Source organism: Mercenaria mercenaria, chromosome 2 (genome assembly GCF_021730395.1).
Source record: "Mercenaria mercenaria strain notata chromosome 2, MADL_Memer_1, whole genome shotgun sequence".
NCBI lineage: Eukaryota > Metazoa > Mollusca > Bivalvia > Venerida > Veneridae > Mercenaria > Mercenaria mercenaria.
The window spans coordinates 86779480-86798257 of NC_069362.1; the positions used below are offsets into that span (position 1 = coordinate 86779480).

At 33.8% G+C, this 18778-nt stretch overlaps 1 protein-coding gene and 1 long non-coding RNA gene across 3 annotated transcripts in view; both read right to left on the bottom strand.

Annotated features, from left to right (window-relative positions):
* LOC123564502 (palmitoyltransferase ZDHHC6-like) overlaps positions 1 to 18778 on the bottom strand; it is a 31174-nt gene that overhangs the window by 6960 nt on the left and 5436 nt on the right. Inside the window, exons 2-3 of the mRNA XM_045358140.2 lie at positions 12934 to 13025; positions 11656 to 11812 (exon numbers count right to left, since the gene is read on the bottom strand). Coding sequence (XP_045214075.2) covers positions 11656 to 11812; positions 12934 to 13025 — 249 coding nt within the window. The remainder of the gene's footprint in view (positions 1 to 11655; positions 11813 to 12933; positions 13026 to 18778) is intronic.
* LOC123529440 (uncharacterized) lies at positions 137 to 10785 on the bottom strand. 2 transcript variants are annotated; one of them, XR_008369931.1, is made up of 2 exons: positions 10352 to 10785; positions 137 to 2892 (listed from the first exon to the last, which is right to left on the bottom strand). It is a non-coding gene; the product is annotated as an uncharacterized LOC123529440 (long non-coding RNA). The 2 variants fall into 2 exon arrangements; XR_008369930.1 differs by lacking the exon at positions 10352 to 10785 and adding an exon at positions 6589 to 7046.

The following is an 18778-nucleotide window of genomic DNA, read 5'->3' on the forward strand; positions in this document are numbered from 1 at the left end:
GGCATTCATGTTTTGGCAGTGAGTATGCGCAAAAAACACCCTCTTCCCCAGTAATTTTGGATAAATATTTTTTATACAAATAAATGTAAGTCATTTATTTTAGGACTTCTCAAGGAAATAACTAGCAACATTATATAAGCGATAACACTTTATTCCAGGTCAACACTTCAACATACAAACAAGTTACACCAAAGGGTATTGAACAAAATTGTATATCAATCATATTAATAAGTGGCAGAAAAGGCCGCATGATATCAGGCCAACTGACTGACTGACGAGCAAGCAAGCGCATGTTTTCAATAAATTGATTAAAATAGCAACTGCAGACTGCGGACTTGTGAAACTAGGAATTACGCTACGTAGTAATGGGCAAAACCTAGTTCACACAGTAAACTGACCTATCCGTTAACCGACATAGCGGTAACACACTTTAAATCGACACAGCTGTTAACACACTATAACCGACCTAGCGGTTAACACACTTTAACCGACCTAGCGGTTAACACACTTTAACCGACCTAGCGGTTAACACTTTAAACCGACCTAGCGGTTAACACACTTTAAACCGACCTAGCGGTTAACACACTTTAACCGACCTAGCGGTTAACACACTTTAACCGACCTAGCGGTTAACACAATTTAACTGACCTAGCGGTTAACACACTAAAGTGTTAACAGAGCTAGCTGTTAGTATCACTTTAACAACAGACAAGCAACCAATGGTTCGATATACTGTCAACCGACCTAGCAGAATACATCACAACCACAACAACATACAACCGTAGAAAAAGTTGTCACACTTAAAACTGCCATAGTAGCATACATCTCTCCTGCTATGAAACTAACCCGTGTGTTGTAACATTATCCCCGTTTAGTTGTATTATGACAATAACATACACCTTATTAACAAAAATGTTAATCGGATTTAGGCAAAAGCAGTTAGGATAATTTAAGGGTGTAGACGACAACCCAAAATACCTAAGGAGCATTGTGACCACAGTCACCCATAGTACAGCAAGTTGAAATCTACAAGATCTCAATTATCACTGCAAAAACTGCCTTATCCACTCAAATGTTTGATTTAGGTAAATTAACTCCTGGCAAATTTAGCATGTAGACGCCAAAAACTTAAACTACTTAAGGAGCATTGTGACCACAGCCACCCAAGTTACCAAGGACAAGCAGCATTGCGACTGTAGTCACCCGTAGTATACTAAAGTTAAAATCTACAAGATTCAACGTATCAATGAGATGAATTTAGGCTTGAATTGGATAAGTGATGGTAAATACACATGCTTACTCGATGTCAGTTGGAGATCCTTATCAGTGCGACAGAATCCTAAATTAATGTATATAATAGTTTACTTAATCTTAAAAGTTAAATCATTGCATTTATCTTTTCATTTTCTACTCAATACATTCAGAGGTAACAACAGAATCATAAGAAATAATGTTTCCAATTATATATAGAACTGAAACTTCGTAAAACATTTTTCCAGGAAAAGGATAAATATCAGAATGATTTCATATTCAAATCAGTAACTTTTTTTTTTTATAAAGTAGAATAGCGTATTTGGCTAAAGCCAGTCTAACATGGTCCTAAAACATAAATATGTAAAAGTCCATCCAAAATATGTAACATAGACGGTAATGTGAATGACATGAATCAGAATAACTTATTATGAACAAGTTAGTTCTTCGTGGCATAAACAGTAAATAGTGCAATGAACAGAGAATAAGCAAAATAAAATCATGTACAAGTTTTATTTGTAATCCGCGCACCAAAACCCTAAAAACTCTTTGAGAGAAAAGTACGGGAAAGCGTTGGATTACATGACCTGGCTGACTATGCAATTTATATAACATATAAAAGTACATCAGTTGAATTTAGGAAACATTGATTGCTCAAAGTTCATACTGCCCAAATTCATTGCACTATTTATGCAACTTTCAACATGTAAAAACAAAATATGGCTAATTCACACAATATAACCAGTATCATTGCAACTGAACATCCCCTAAATGAAGCATGGAATAATATTGTCACTGCTGAAAAAGTGTTTTATGTTTATGTGAAGACCATTACTGAGACATCCCCTGATTAATTGTTCTTCGATATTAAGGAGCTGACTGCTTCTTGGTTTCCATTTGCGTAAGTCTATTGATAAAACTACATTTGAACAAACATCTTTCCAGTCTCGGCTTAATTACTTATATTACATATATTAGTGTTTTCTGTTACACATGTTAGTGTTACAAGTTATTAAAACACTTTTGCAAACAAAAAGTAATACATATTACTATAAGAGAGTATATTTATATTTCTCCTCTTGCTATTGTAATATTGTCATCTTACTCACTGTCCTGTCATGACATACTAAGCTAATGTCCTGGTAAGTGCCACGCAGCTGATATTTTTTGAACAATTCCTTTTGTATGTCTCCTAGTTTTGTTACAGGCAATTACTGTTTGTTTGTGACAAGGCCTGTCCCAATAGACAAGGTGTGTCTAATTTGTATATAAGTTTTAGGATTCCAGCATTTGTGAATTTTCCTGCTTTGTGATGGATCAAATGGAAAGTTCATGTTAAAACAATTATTGTGACATTTGTAGCTGTTATTAATTAAAGTCATTCTAGTTTCTAAACTTGTTGCTTTCAAGTTTCTATTCCACATTCCCAGAGGCTCTGGATAAATTTGATTTATACAATCCACTTGACTAGCTAAGTAATTTAGCTTGTATGTATATCCGTGTTAAACAGGCATCACGTAATGGTTTAAAATATTGTTTGTACTCCTTCCATTTGTGCTTGGTATACCATTTGTGCTTGGTATATTGTCCATTTTTATTTACTGACTGTTCACAACTTTCCTTCCTTACTGCATAAACAGCCTGAAAATATATAAAACTCCACCGGCAGTATACTGCAAAATACATGGATATTAAACACTGTAAATAACAAAATATGTCACCATACATGTACCAGCTACTCTACTAAAAACAAACTTGTTAAACTGATCTCGAATAATTTAAACTATGCTCCATACTATACAGAGACATGTAACTGCCAAACACCTGCAATCCCGAACCATTTAAAACAGATCAATTTTGCATCTTTTTTTTTTTTTTATATATATATATATAATATTATAGGTTGCAAATGGTGACCTACTAGATATTCACTGACATGTACCACTAACAATATGGCAAGTAAATGGCATGGCACCTAAATGGGAGTGGTGGGTGGGATTTTGAAACCATTTCATTTTCTGTTGGTTGTACACATGCCGACTATTGACTGACCAGTGGTCACACGCTAATGATTACTGGATACGGAAAATGCCGAGTGTATCCAAATACCAAATTTAATTTGGTAACCTTGGATACACACCAAGCTTGATGCGCCAAAATAAATGTTATTATTTAATATTAATAAAATAATAAGTCTTATTTTAGGACTTCTCAAGGAAATAACTAGCAACATTATATAAGCGATAACACTTTATTCCAGGTCAACACTTCAACATACAAACAAGTTACACCAAAGGGTATTGAACAAAATTGTATATCAATCATATTAATAAGTGGCAGAAAAGGCCGCATGATATCAGGCCAACTGACTGACTGACGAGCAAGCAAGCGCATGTTTTCAATAAATTGATTAAAATAGCAACTGCAGACTGCGGACTTGTGAAACTAGGAATTACGCTACGTAGTAATGGGCAAAACCTAGTTCACACAGTAAACTGACCTATCCGTTAACCGACATAGCGGTAACACACTTTAAATCGACACAGCTGTTAACACACTATAACCGACCTAGCGGTTAACACACTTTAACCGACCTAGCGGTTAACACACTTTAACCGACCTAGCGGTTAACACTTTAAACCGACCTAGCGGTTAACACACTTTAAACCGACCTAGCGGTTAACACACTTTAACCGACCTAGCGGTTAACACACTTTAACCGACCTAGCGGTTAACACAATTTAACTGACCTAGCGGTTAACACACTAAAGTGTTAACAGAGCTAGCTGTTAGTATCACTTTAACAACAGACAAGCAACCAATGGTTAAATATACTGTCAACCGACCTAGCAGAATACATCACAACAACAACAACATACAACCACCAAAAGATTGAAACATTAAATCTGACCTATATTCTACAAGAGCATGCGCCTGCCTGCTCGCCCAGTCATAGAATTTTCCGCCACAATAAATTTGAAAAATTTATTCCCCCAAAATTCTAATGACCTACTACAAACCTAATCAAAGTTGTCTTAAAAACTTGCAGCCTTTGACAACTTCTGTTTATTTCAAAATTAATGATGATGACTATGACATCTTTTATCCTGCTTTATCAGGCTCTTGCCTTCAGGACAAAGTCAGCTATGTTGCCCCATTACTTGATCCTGTACTAACTGTATTCATACTGAATCAGTGATACCCATTTTTTTATTATTATTATTATTATTAATGATACTTATGGATGTTCTAACCTACATAATGACAAAATATAAATTGTCTAATGCACAAATTAGGCCTTGAATGATATTTCGTGCGCTCTATTTCTGATGTAAATTTTGTGTTATTGTTTCTTTTTCATACAGTTAAATTTTTCATACAAACAGTTAAAATTAAAGTAAAGCAATGATTCAATAATTTCTTTTAATTAAAGCCCTTTAATCACATCCAATTTATATATTTACCATTAATGGTGAAACAGTTTCTGTTTCAATTGTAACACAATAATGTGGAATTCAAGCTCCGACCTGTCACTACTACAAAATTTATATTATAATCATCGCCCTATTTATTTTTATTTTTTCAATGTATTTTTAAACCAAACTGAATCATGGAAGATTTTTGTTGCTGTTGTTGTTTTCTTTTTGTTGTTTATAAATTATAGACTCATCGCATAAAAGACAAATTGAAAATATCAAAAACAGACAGACTGTTTGTCATGCAAATTCGCAAGATTGTCACACTTAAAACATTCACATAACGAACCTTACTCTGAGAATAATACTTTTGTTTAGTTACTAACATTTCTTATTATTGTACGCTAGATTATTTGTGACTGCCAACCTAAATATGTATGTATATTAAATGCTAAAATTGTTTTTAATTGCTTAACTATAATCTGTTTTGGGATTTTTATGTTTGCAACATTGGACTAATGAATTTACGGTTTCCTCCATCTCCCTTAAATTTACCTGTTTCAGAACATTATATATTATTTAAGCTGCGATCATGAGACCACAGGCACAGGGACCAGTTCTTTGCCCAATCATCCCCATTAAATGTGAATCAGGCTTAAAAGTTTGCAGGTGAAACACATTAATTTTGCCTGTAATAGTACCATTGTCTTGCAGTATAAAACTTGGTGTTGGTACCATATTAAATACAGAAATTTGTAATACATAAGTTAGAAGTTGAGCATTTTCGCACTGTAATAAAAATTGAACAGACTTTTTACAATATGTGGTTATGCAGAGTGTATTTCCTTAATAAGCAAATTTGTTATTATTCAGTTATCCTGCTTATATAGAGTGTAGAAGTGCAGTTATACTGAAGCTAATTTGTAACATGACAAAGTAAATAGAAACTGAACTGGGTGACTGCATGATTAAACCATGCCATCCAATTTAGCAGACATAATATTATATGCTAGATGTAAAAGTATCTACAAAAGAAACATCAGAACCAAGTGATCATGCTAAATATTTATTAATTAAGAGAATTAGCTTAATAACTGCCGACAAAATTACTACCTGTACGAAATTACAATCCCTTCCTCCTATGAAGACCGATTGAAACGACTGAAGTGTACAAATACTGACCTCAAATAAAATTTATCTATATATTCAATTAACATACACAAAATTAAATTATTCAGCCATAAATTACATGGATTACTTTCAAGGCAAGTACTTATCTGCCAGATTATTGTAGTGGATAATCGTGTCGGAATGCTATGCTCATTTATAAGTTAACAAAATTGTGTAATTGATAATAATGTTGTTATATACGATATAGTCTTTGTAACTTTCCCCATGTGAAATTATATTTGTATTTATAAGCAGCTAAATTCTCCCCCAAAATTCTCTATCACTGATCTTACTAAAGGCCTAGGACATGCTAGTCCCAGTAATTGTTCTCAGGCCTTGAATATTGTTATATATATATTATTATTTTTTTTTTTTTTTGACTGGTAAATATTCAACGTAAAATATCAGAATGTAAAATCGACCAACCCGAGGTCTCATTATTTAGACTAATAAGGACATGCAGGATGTCTATTAAATTAAAATGCAAGGCAGTAAACAAATGGTAATTAATGACATTTACCTCAGATCGTTGTGCCTTAATTCTGACCATAGACAGAGTACTGTGATAGGCGGCATTAATATCAATGATCACAAGTGTTTTGTTTCTTTATACAATGTACAGTATTTCCATACAAACATTCTTTCAGACTCTACGAGTATAAAAATAACAATTACTTAAATGAAATAAATCCATATATTTTCCTGGCAATTACCCTATTACGTAAGTGTATTAAACCAAGTTTTTTAATACCTTTATCCTGGCCTAAACATGAGTATTGAAACCGTAGTTATCGTTCCTATGTAGTAAACAACAACAATTTCCGGGTACAAACAATTTGTAATCGGTAATCCATACAACAATGAATTTAGATAGACAATAGCCCGACCTGATAGGAAAACATGCCTATCTAATGATATAATCCATACATATCCCACATAATAACAATAATCTATATTTTTCTAACAGGCATTTACCAACGAGACTTCGCGTGTTTATCTGACTAGCAAATTTTCGGATAGACATAATCGGACAGCACGACTAAAACGACAACTTAGCGCATTTCCTCGGACACGTACATTTACATTTAAGAGAATACATTTTGCCTAAGTAGTTGGTTGCACGTAGAATGATACTAATGAATGACGTGTGTCACCAATGTAATTAATTTTATTACGAGTATACGACCACCGAGAAATTATTGGTTCCCGAGAAAAGGTTGTCAGACCATTCCCCCCCAAGATGATTCCCCCTCAAGACAATTCCCCCCCAAGACAATTCACTCCCGGACAATTCCCCCCACAATGTTATGTAAGGGTGACAGTTCCCCCTCTCCATATTATAATATGTTTAAAGGGTTGTAAACTTTATTTAATATGGAAAAATCCTATACTCCAATACTGTATATTCAAAAATAAATAGAAAAACTTATATTTGATGCATTAATTTGGTACCCAAAATAAGGAATTTTTTTATGTGAAGTAGTAGCATTTTGGATAAGTAGCCATGGCTGAGAACTTAATTATTTTTAAAGCAATTTATTTATTTGTTAACGGTATCTATAATGGAACCTCTATGCAAAGATGTATGTAAAAAAATAGAAAATATTTACATTTAATAAGGTAATCGGATCGTCAAAATAGCATATTTTTCTATGTGAAAATGTGGCATTTTCAGGAACGTGGAAGTCATAAAAGTGCTTAGAACTTAAATACACTTAAAGCAATTAAGTTAATTTTTGTATTTATCTATAGAGAATTAACCTTTATGCTACCACATATATAAAAAGAAGTACCGGTAAGAAATATTTACATTTGATAAGGTTGTCTGATCGTCAAAATAATGCTTATTTCTATTTGAAGTTGTACTACTTTGGATAATAGCTAGCTAGTGCTATAAAGCATTAAAATATCATTTTTAGCATTTTCATTAGTGTTTTATATACATAATTATTTTACATTCTTTCTATTTTTATGTAAGTATTTTATATATTATTATACTAGAATAAAAATCGAATCAAATATCTAATTACATGAGAGATAATCTAACCATAATGTTCTTTCAGGTTTTCCGAGTTTCCCGATGTTGGACAATAAAACTATCTTAATCATATTAATTGGGGGAAACTAAAAAGATTACAGTTATGTTAATAAAAGCCAATAATACCACTTTAAACATTAATATGAAAAACTTGATCAAAAACGAAGCTGCAAACATGAATTAAAAAAACGATGAAATATCAATACAATTTTACAAGCTGAAACGTCCTTGGAATTCACCATGAAATTTATTAAGGATGTTACATGTGTTGGTTTGCTTTCATTCCAGAAAGCATGAGTAATAGTATTTTCTCTGGATAAAAAGCACTATATCCTTACAATACAGGTTTTGATAAATTTCTTACAAGAAGAAAGTGATTGGCATTATCTAATTTTGGTTTATCACAATTTCCAACAAGTGCTTCATCAAAAGTATCACACAAAGTTAGTAATACTGAATACTGATAATTGTCATTATACATGGACAAATTGTTATATTGTTTATAAATATCATAATCCTAACACATAGAACACAATTAAAATGTAACAACAACAATATCATAATTGATTGATAAATGTCAGCTTTGATTACTGTTTTACAGCTGGTAATTCAATCAAGAGGTGTGAAAGATTGACTGGTTACCATTTTGATTAAATTTGTTTATTGCAATAATGTCATTATGCGATTCTGGTAATCAGCACCTTTCAATCAAATTGAGAAGTCAAAGGAACAATGATTTGTTTGTATTTTTTCTGGAATAAAATATCCCAAAAAGGTTTGAGATTTATTTTATACAAGTACTATTTCCTGTTTCATGTGTAAATAATCCTTCTGTAAGATGGAAGTATTTATCATATTCTACATATATATAAAATCAAATAAAGCAGGTGCAGTGGTCCTGTGAGTTATAATTGTCCGTAAGTACTGACCTGGCACTCTTTTTTTATTTATTTATAAAACAATATTTTCTGGCGTTCTCATATTTTATGCGATATTTGTGTCCTGAAAATATCTACATTAGTTAAAATAATGGATACAGTTAACAAATGGCACAGTTAACATAATTATTTAAAAATCTCATTTTGAGTCTTTTGGCTGAATTTTGTTCTTTAATAAGTCTAAAGTGCATCAGTTATCGATATTATACTCTATGATTATAATTATTTTCAAGACACCTCTTTCCATTCACATTCATTAGATGTAGATAATTATAGATATTGAAAAATCCGCAGAGGATTTTGTCCTACACTCAATATACAGATATTAGAAAGAAGAACCTTGGTAATAGACAATGGCCCACTATTCAGAAAAATAATAATAATTCAATGTCTTCGAAAAATGCTAAGCTGCTTCTTAAGATAGCTAAGTTTATTAAAGAAGCCTCACAATATAGAGTCAATACACTTAAAAATGATACCACATAATATACACTGCCGCTAAGATCTAAGGAATTAATGAAAAAAATTAAGAAAAATAATTGTCATGTTTTTTATGGAAGAGGTAATTAAGTATTAAGATTTATCACACCGCTAATATGTAAGGAATTAATTGCATAAATTGTTTTTACTCAAAAATTGATATTTCAAACAAAATAAGAAGTGAAGTTTAACTTACGTCATATCTTTTATAATACTCATAATGGATACTCCTAACCAACCACTAAATTTCAAATTTCCAAAACGCACTTTTGGAATAAAAAATCCTGAACAGTGCTCATTCAATGTTCAGTGCTTGGCTTCACTATGATGAGGTACGTATTCTCTGATTTCACATGTTTTCATCATGAAAAACTTTTTAAATCATTTCTTAAATTTGTAACATTTTGTAAATAGTAAGAAAATACTGGAGTCAATACCCCTAAAATGTACCAGAACAAAAATTTTCCGGGGAGCCTCCCCGTACCCCCATTATGGGAGGAGGTATCTCCCTCCAGTACCTACCCCACCTTTCACAGCCCCAATATCAAACACCTTCCGACGCCCGTCCTAAGAATATTTTCACAATGTCTAACTAAAAAATGTAGATAATAGAATAAAGGATATAAATATAAGTATCCAATGAACTGTTAGTTACCAGGTCAAAGAATAATAATTTCTTCAAGTAGAATAATAAAAAGCTCACCTTAGGACAAAATTAGTAAAAAAAAAAGATATTTTTACATCAGTATAAAGAAAAAATAATATAAATAAAATAAGGTGACAATTCCCCCCCCAGTTTGGGGGGGAATCGTCAGGGGGGGAATTGTCAGAGGGGGAATAGTCTTGGGGGGGAACTGTCTGGAATTCCCGAGAAAATACGAAACAACATTCATTATTTCTACTAGGTTACAAGTGGCACCAAACTTTTACTTCAAATGTATGTTTAATACAGCTGCAATATTCTTAACAATGTTAATGCTAGATGCCATGCCATTTTCATAAACTCAATTGTGATTTCACGAGTGCGAACAAACAAAAATTTCGAGGATAAAAATTACCTTTGAAATCCTGGTTTTCGCCGCCAATATCCATTTTTACGATAATTGACAGCATTTTGTACCAATGCCAGACCAAGCTAAGCATTCTACTTGAAGCAAAATAACGATGTTGACAGATATATTTTGAAACCATTTCATTTTCTGTTGGTTGTACACATGCCGACTATTGACTGACCAGTGGTCACACGCTAATGATTACTGGATACGGAAAATGCCGAGTGTATCCAAATACCAAATTTAATTTGGTAACCTTGGATACACACCAAGCTTGATGCGCCAAAATAAATGTTATTATTTAATATTAATAAAATAATAAGTCTTATTTATACAGAATATTTACCAATTTTGTTTTTGTTTACACCAGTTGGTGTTGTAAGTGGAAACTATTAGATGGTGTGTTCAATTTCATAAATAACCGATTGCTATCGAATATTTCCAAGGTGGTTGACTTTATCATCTGTCCGGGTTTATCATCAGTACCAGTATTGCATTTTAAAAGCACAGAAGTGGAATTCACTGACTAGGCACATACCCCCTCTTAGTAGTGAAGCTTCCAAAGAAGTTTCTTTGAACTCTAGGAAGTAGTAAGAAAAGCACACATATGTGCATCTCTTCTTGAGAGTGAAGCTTGATATAAAGTTTCACTGAATATCAGCCAGAGGTAGATGAGGAATACTCCAGACAAGGATGGCAATATAGTTTACTAATGTTGAATAATCAAAGGGAAATAACTTAGTAAACAAGGCGATCGGTAACACCGGTGGATGCTCCCTGAAATTACTATAGCATAAGAGGCTTTTCAGTCTCGGAGGTTATGTTAAGGAGAAATGTAGTTCTTTAACACTGCAACTCCTTCTCACTGATCTCTATGAATATAGTATTAGAGTTATGCCTTGGACAAGGTTTTCAAAAAAAGGGAAATAATTCAAAAATGGGACCATCTAGAGTTATTGTTCCTTGCCATTGCACTTCCTCTCAATGAGGTCCAACATTGTATAACGTTACAACTTGGTACCTTCAATACATTTTAGTTATCCTCCGGACAAAAAAGTGTCAAAAAGGGGAGATAATTTAAAAATGGGTTCACCTAGAGTTATAGTTCCTTGTCAGTGCACTCTGTCTCATTGACCTCTATGAATATGTAAAATATGAAGTACTTTTTTAGTTTTCCTTTTTGTTTAATAGTAATGTAAGTAATGATGGTAACTAGCAAGTAAATATGAATTCATTCAATACAGTATTTTAAGCAGAGTTTACTGTAAACATAATGCTTAATATTTGAATAATAAACAGAGGAAACTCACAAAATTAAGAGCCTTGTATATACTTGGAATTAGAATAAACAGAGAATGAAAACATCCACATGGAGCAAAAAACAGGAAGTAGGTGAAATTGCCGTGGTTAAAATGTCCACAACACGTATTTATCCATGGACAATGGTGGTCCATCTTCATAACACATCTGAAACAAACAAAATTACATTACACATTTTCAGAACTCTTACAAAATCTTCAAAATACAGATTTTGTTAACTCTCCTAAAACAATCATCTATCTTGTTTCAAAACAATTCTTGACTGGTAAATCTTCATTTTGCAACCATCCATACATACATAATCAACAAATTGAGACAGCAGCAATCTCGCAATGTGCTCATAAGGTCATAACCAAATCCTGAATTAAACAGCCAAGAAATCTCTCATAAAATGAAATGATATATAAATAGAGGATATTTGTTTGTTTCAGTGTAAGACTGAAATATCTTTCATGAGTAAACATCAGATGCAATATTTTCAGAAGTGGCAGAGCCACTAGTGAAAATTTAAGATATGGTGTTCATGGATGAAAAACATTTTGATCTTACATGTAAAACAAACAAATTTTCTTTTTATTTCATGTTTTTACTAAATTTACCTATTTTATAGTTTATCAGTGAAAAATATACTTGATATTTATCACTGTGAAAATATCGGATATATTTCACTCTAATATTTCAATAATTCACTGAAAAACATGTAATAAAGGTGCTGCCTTCATAGTTTTAAACATTGTAAATAACATTTGAATCAAGTTGTCAATAACATCAATAACATTTGACATAAAACGACAGTCTGAATTGATTTCTTTTATTTTCAGTTATTTTTTAAGTTTCAGATACAGAACTATCACATTACTGGTACATCTATTATTGTATACCATGTATACCGGTATGTATTTCAAACTGCAGAACAGCTTACACCATGTTTGTTTGCACAGCATAACTTTGATTTTTATCATTTTGGCTATATAAAGTTCAAAGTTCCTTAATACCCCAGTCACATATACAGCACGGATAGCTATGTCTAGCCACGCATAGAAACGTAGTAATCCGTATCGATCCGTACCTGAGCCGTACGGATTGGTAAGGACTGATACAGACTGGTAGGGATTACTACTTTAAGGTACGACTCAGGTACGGATAGATACGGATTACTACATTTCTTTCCGTAGCTAGACGTAGCTATCCGCACCGTATGTGTGACTGTGGTATAAGGCACAGGAAAAAATATAGTTTTAATGATTGAGGATAGAAGTGTTACATACCTATCACATTTTCTACAATGATGAGATCTTGGTGATTTGTAACTTTCACACAGTTCACAATACTGTAACTTCTTGCAGTGTTCTTTACGTTTCTGAAAAAAAAACATTCATGAAGCTTAAACAAACCCTTTCAATCTAAGTAAAGACACAGTTAATATTTGTCAGACCCGATAATGAAAATGTTATGGTGAAATTTTTAAAAACTTATCACAAAATATTTTGATGAATGACAGAATACTGGACTGGAAATATCTGACCTTTGCATTTGGCCTTGACCTTAAAGATTACTATGGATAAATCTGAGTCTTGTACATGTATAGGACATATTGTAGCAGGTAACACTTAAGCAAGTTGAGTTTTTTAATTCAAACTTATTAAATGACTTGCAGGAGCTACATTCTGTTCTGACATGAGCCTTTAAACACTCTTTTTAACACTCATCTATGGGCAACTTTCTATGACTTCTGCATATTATAGCAAACAAGAGGGCCAAGATGGCCCTAGGTCGCTCACCTAAGAAACACACCATAACAGTGTAAAACATGTTTGACCTAGTGATTTCATGGAAACAAATATTCTGACCAATTTTCATTAAGATTGGACCAAAAAATTGGTCTCTTGCGATAAAACAAGCATTTTCTTAGATATGACCTAGTTTTTGACCCTAGATGACCCATGTTCAAACTCGACCTAGATTTCATCAAGGCAATCATTCTGACCAAACTTCATGAAGATCAATTGAAAAATACAGCCTCTATCACATACACAAGTTTTTTCTTTGATTTGACCAAGTGACCTAGTTTTTGACCTCAGATGACCCATATTCAAATTCGACCTAGATTTCATCAAGGCAATCATCCTGACCAAATTTCATAAAAATCAATTGAAAAAAACAGTCTCTATTGCATACACAAGATTTTTCTTTAATTTGACCTAGTGACCTAGTTTTTGACCTCAGATAACCCATATTCAAACTCGACCTAGATTTCATCAAGGCAATCACTCTGACAAAATTTCATGAAGATCAATTGAAAAATACATCCTCTATTGCATACACAATGTTTTTCTTCGATTTGACCTAGTGACCTAGTTTTTGACCCCAGATGACCCATTTTCGAACTCGTCCTATATTTTATCAAGGTAATCATTCTGGCTAAATTTCATGAAGATCAGTTGAAAAATACAGCCTCTATTGCATACACAAGGTTTTTCTTTGATTTGACCTAGTGACCTAGTTTTTCATCCGAGATGACCCATTTTCGAACTTGGTCTAAATTTCATCAAGGTAATCATTCTGAATCATTCTGACTAAAATTCATGAAGATCAATTGAAAAATACAGCCTCTATCGCATACACAAGGTTTTCCTTGATCTGACCTAGTGACCTAGTTTTTGACCCCAGATGACCCATTTTCGAACTCGGCCTAGATTTCATCAAGGTAATCATTCTGACCAAATTCATGAAGATCAATTGAAAAATACCACCTCTATCGCATACACAAGGTTTTTCTTTGATTTGGCCTAGTGACCTAGTTTTTGACCCGAGATGACCCATTTTCGAATTCGGCCTAGATTTCATCAAGGCAATCATTCTGACCAATATTCATGAAAATCAATTGAAAAATACAGCCTCTAGCGCATACACAAGGTTTTTCTTTGATTTGACCTAGTGACCTAGTTTTTGACCCGAGATGACCCATTTTCGAACTCGGCCTAGATTTCATCAAGGTTATCATTCTGACCAATATTCATGAAGATCAATTGAAAAATACAGCCTCTAGCGCATACACAAGGTTTTTCTTTGATTTGACCTAGTGACCTAGTTTTTGACCCGAGATGACCCATTTTCGAACTCGGCCTAGATTTCATCAAGGTTATCATTCTGACCACTATTCATGAAGATTAATTGAAAAATACAGCCTCTATCGCATACACAAGGTTTTTCTTTGATTTGATCTAGTGACCTAGTTTTTGACCCGAGATGACCCATTTTCGAACTCGGCCTAGATTTCATCAAGGCAATCATTCTGACCAATATTCATGAAGATCAATTGAAAAATACAGCCTCTATCGCATACACAAGGTTTTTCTTTGATTTGACCTAGTGACCTAGTTTTTCACCCGAGATGACCCATTTTCGAACTCAGCCTAGATTTCATCAAGGTTATCATTCTGACCAATATTCATGAAGATGAATTGAAAAATTCAGCCTCTATCGCATACACAAGGTTTTTCTTTGATTTGACCTAGTGACCTAGTTTTTGACCCGAGATGACCCATTTTCGAACTCGGCCTAGATTTCATCAAGGTTATCATTCTGACCAATATTCATGAAGATTAATTGAAAAATACAGCCTCTATCGCATACACAAGCTAAATGTTGACAGACAGACGACAGACAGACGACAGACGGACGACAGACGACGGACGCCGGACATCGAGCGATCAGAAAAACTCACCTGAGCATTGCTCAGGTGAGCTAAAAACTGTGCAAAGAATATTTAAATCAGTGAGTCACTTCCTGGAAAACCTGGGTCAGATGTATGGTAACAAGGCTGAAAATTCAAACCTTTGGGTTTATCTGATCTACTATCAGTACCATTGGCAACGTAATAAGGCACAGAAGCTAGAATATTAACTTTTATACTTGCCACCTGTTTCACTAAAGAGATGGCATATATAAATAATAAAATATCAGATAATAAAATAATTCAACCTGATAGGCTGAAAGAGTACTGACAAATGATGAACTCTATGCTTCCTTTTTACAAAAAAATGTTCAGCAAATCAGATTTAAACTTCAACTATTCTCAGAAACTGTTACTGCATTCAATTTTTAATAACAAAATTCAGTGTGTATTTAACTGGCTGGGCACATCTCCCGACTGATAAATATAGCCCATTTAGGCTATACTAATAACAGCCTGATCAAGCTACATGGAGAATATTCTGAATAAAATCTTTATTTACAAATAAACAAAGTACAAGCAGCTAAGTCTTTGTAAAAAAAAAAAAGGAGGTAAAATTCACGTGGTCTTTGTTGACTCTATGAGACTTAAGGAATGCTGTAATGTCTGGAAATCTATTTAATGCCAAACATGGTGTGTATAGGTCTGTAAACACTTGTGCAAGAACAACATCTGGTTTTCACTTGTCCTCTTTGACTGAAGCAATAATGTATGGCATCACCAGTTTTATTCTAAATCACAGATAAGCAGAATTAATTCAGTCAGTCAGAGGAGTTCTTGGTATCATTGAGATACTCACTCTTAATATTTGCAGACAAGGTAGCACTGACTGCCGATACTATTGAAGGTCTGCAGTTGGATACATTAAAGCAGTTCTGCCAGGATTGCATACAAGTTCCCTGGACAATTTTCCAGGAGATTTCAGTTGAAAATCCAGTAGAATTTATCGACAAGCATTTTTAGGAATAGGAAATTGTTCGGTCGAATATGAATCATAAAATAAATCATTTTTCCTTTCCGAGCTGTTTAACTGATTTGAGCAATGGTTTCAGGGGTTGTAAGTTGCGTTTTATAACATTGATTTTAATTTGTTTATTATCATTTAATTGTCATTTAATAAGCAGAGAAATTGATTAAATTTACTGGTATATCTATTCTTTTTATTTGGTGTATCCTAATGAGTGAATAATCTGCAGATCTTTTAAACATTCCTAGATTTTTAGCACATGAGCAGTAGCATAAACAGGTTGGAAATACACCTATTTCACCATTTTAGATTTATATTGTAAAAGTGCTTTTTACTCAATAAAAATAAAACAATACAAATTTATAGCTGTTAAAAAATGTTTGAACCTATCTCGAGTTGTTTTCTCACTTCTGCCATCAGTAGTAATGATTGCCATTACACCCTATAAAGGTAAAGAAAAATAAAATCCACAGAAAAATCCTTACCACTGGCACCAGATCAGAAAGAAAATGCCTCCGTACGTGTTACACCCTACCCCTAGGTATTCTATAAGAACCATGGTCATGAACGGGAAAATATACTAACCCATTTCAATCGCGTATTTCATACCTAGAACACGCAGGTCAGTAAATGTGTACTACTGATATTAAACAAGCGATAATTTATCTTCAATCGTGCACCAGTCACCTTGTCTCAATATTCCATATTGCAGAGATGCTCCGTATATTTTATGCTTTAGTCAACGTTACAGAAAAAACTTGCGTGAACTTCCCTAATGAACATCCGGTCTAGAGGTCACGACAGTGTGCACATGTTAAGCGAAATGTAAACAAACAAAAACAGAATGCAATATATTCACAGTTTTACGATAAGACTAGAAATGATGAATGAAATTCATCTTGTATATGGTTTTGAATTTGAAATCATACATAGTTATACATCTATTCTGTTTATTTAATTCATTTTGCACATTTATGCTACATATAAACATTTTAGCGCACACGTGTAGTAAAATGACGACTGACATACATTTTCACATCAGCCAATCAGAGTGTGTCTATAATCTAGAACGGAACTTCACCAGGGAAGTTCAAGCAAGTTTTTTGTGTACCTGTAAAAAAACTGTAAACTACACGTTGTTTTTCTAAGATAAGAACTATTGAAGAAATGTGACCGGTACACAACGGAAGATAAATTACCACTTGTTTAATATCAATTGTACACATTTACTGAACTGCGTGTTTTAGATATGAAATACGCGATTGAAATGGGTTGGTATATTTTCCCGTTCACGACCATGGTTCTTATAGAATACCTAGGGGTAGGGTATAACATGTACAGAGGCATTTCTTTCTGATCTGGCGCCAGTGATCCTTACCACAGAAAAGTAGTCGCGGATTTCCCTACGGCCAATAATAAAAAAGTTACAAAATAAGTTATTAAAGTAACAACAAACTTATATGAACTTTGACCCCTAAGTGTGACCTTGACCTTTGAGATAAGGGCCTAAGGTTTGCGCATGACACTCTGTCTCATTGAGGCAAACATTTATGCCAAATGAAAAAAAAAACCTGTTCAATGCATGTCAAAGTTATGGCCTTGACAAGCTCTAAAATGACCTTTGACCCCTAAGTGTGACCTTGACCTTTGAGGTAGGGACCTGGGGTATGCGCAAGACACTGTCTCATGGAGGTGAACATTTATGCCAAGTAAAAAAAAGATTGCTCTATACTTACCAAAGTTACAGCCCGGACAAGTTCTAAAATTGTCCTTTGACCCTTAAGTGTGACCTTGACCTTTGAGACAGGAACCTGGATTTTGCATATGACACTCTGTATCATTGAGGTAAACATGCATGCCAAATATAAACAATATTGCTCCATGCATGTCAAAGTTATGGCCCGGACAAGATCTGAAATGACATTTGACCCTTAAGTGTGACCTTGACCTTTGAGATAAGAACCTGTGGTTTGCACATGACACTCCATCTCATTGAGGTAAACACTCATGTTACATATAAACAAGATTTCTCCATGCATGTCAAAGTTATGGCCCTGACAAGATCTGAAATGACTTTTGATCTCCAAGTGTGACCTTTGAGATAGGAATGTGGGATTTGCGCACGATACTCCGTCTCAGCACGGTAAATATTTTTGCCAAATATGAACAAGATTGCTCCATGCATGTAAAAGTTATTGTCCGGACAAAATAATCTGAACGGACACATGCACGCACACACTAATGCACTAACTAACACACATACACCGAACAACCATTTGGACGACTATCTCTCTGCCTTCGCAAGCAGGCTCAACAACAAGAGCTGTCACAGGAGACAGCGCGCTCGACTATTTCGATGCTGGATAGTGAAACTGGGCACATCTGAGGAAACTAGAGCTGTCACTGGAGT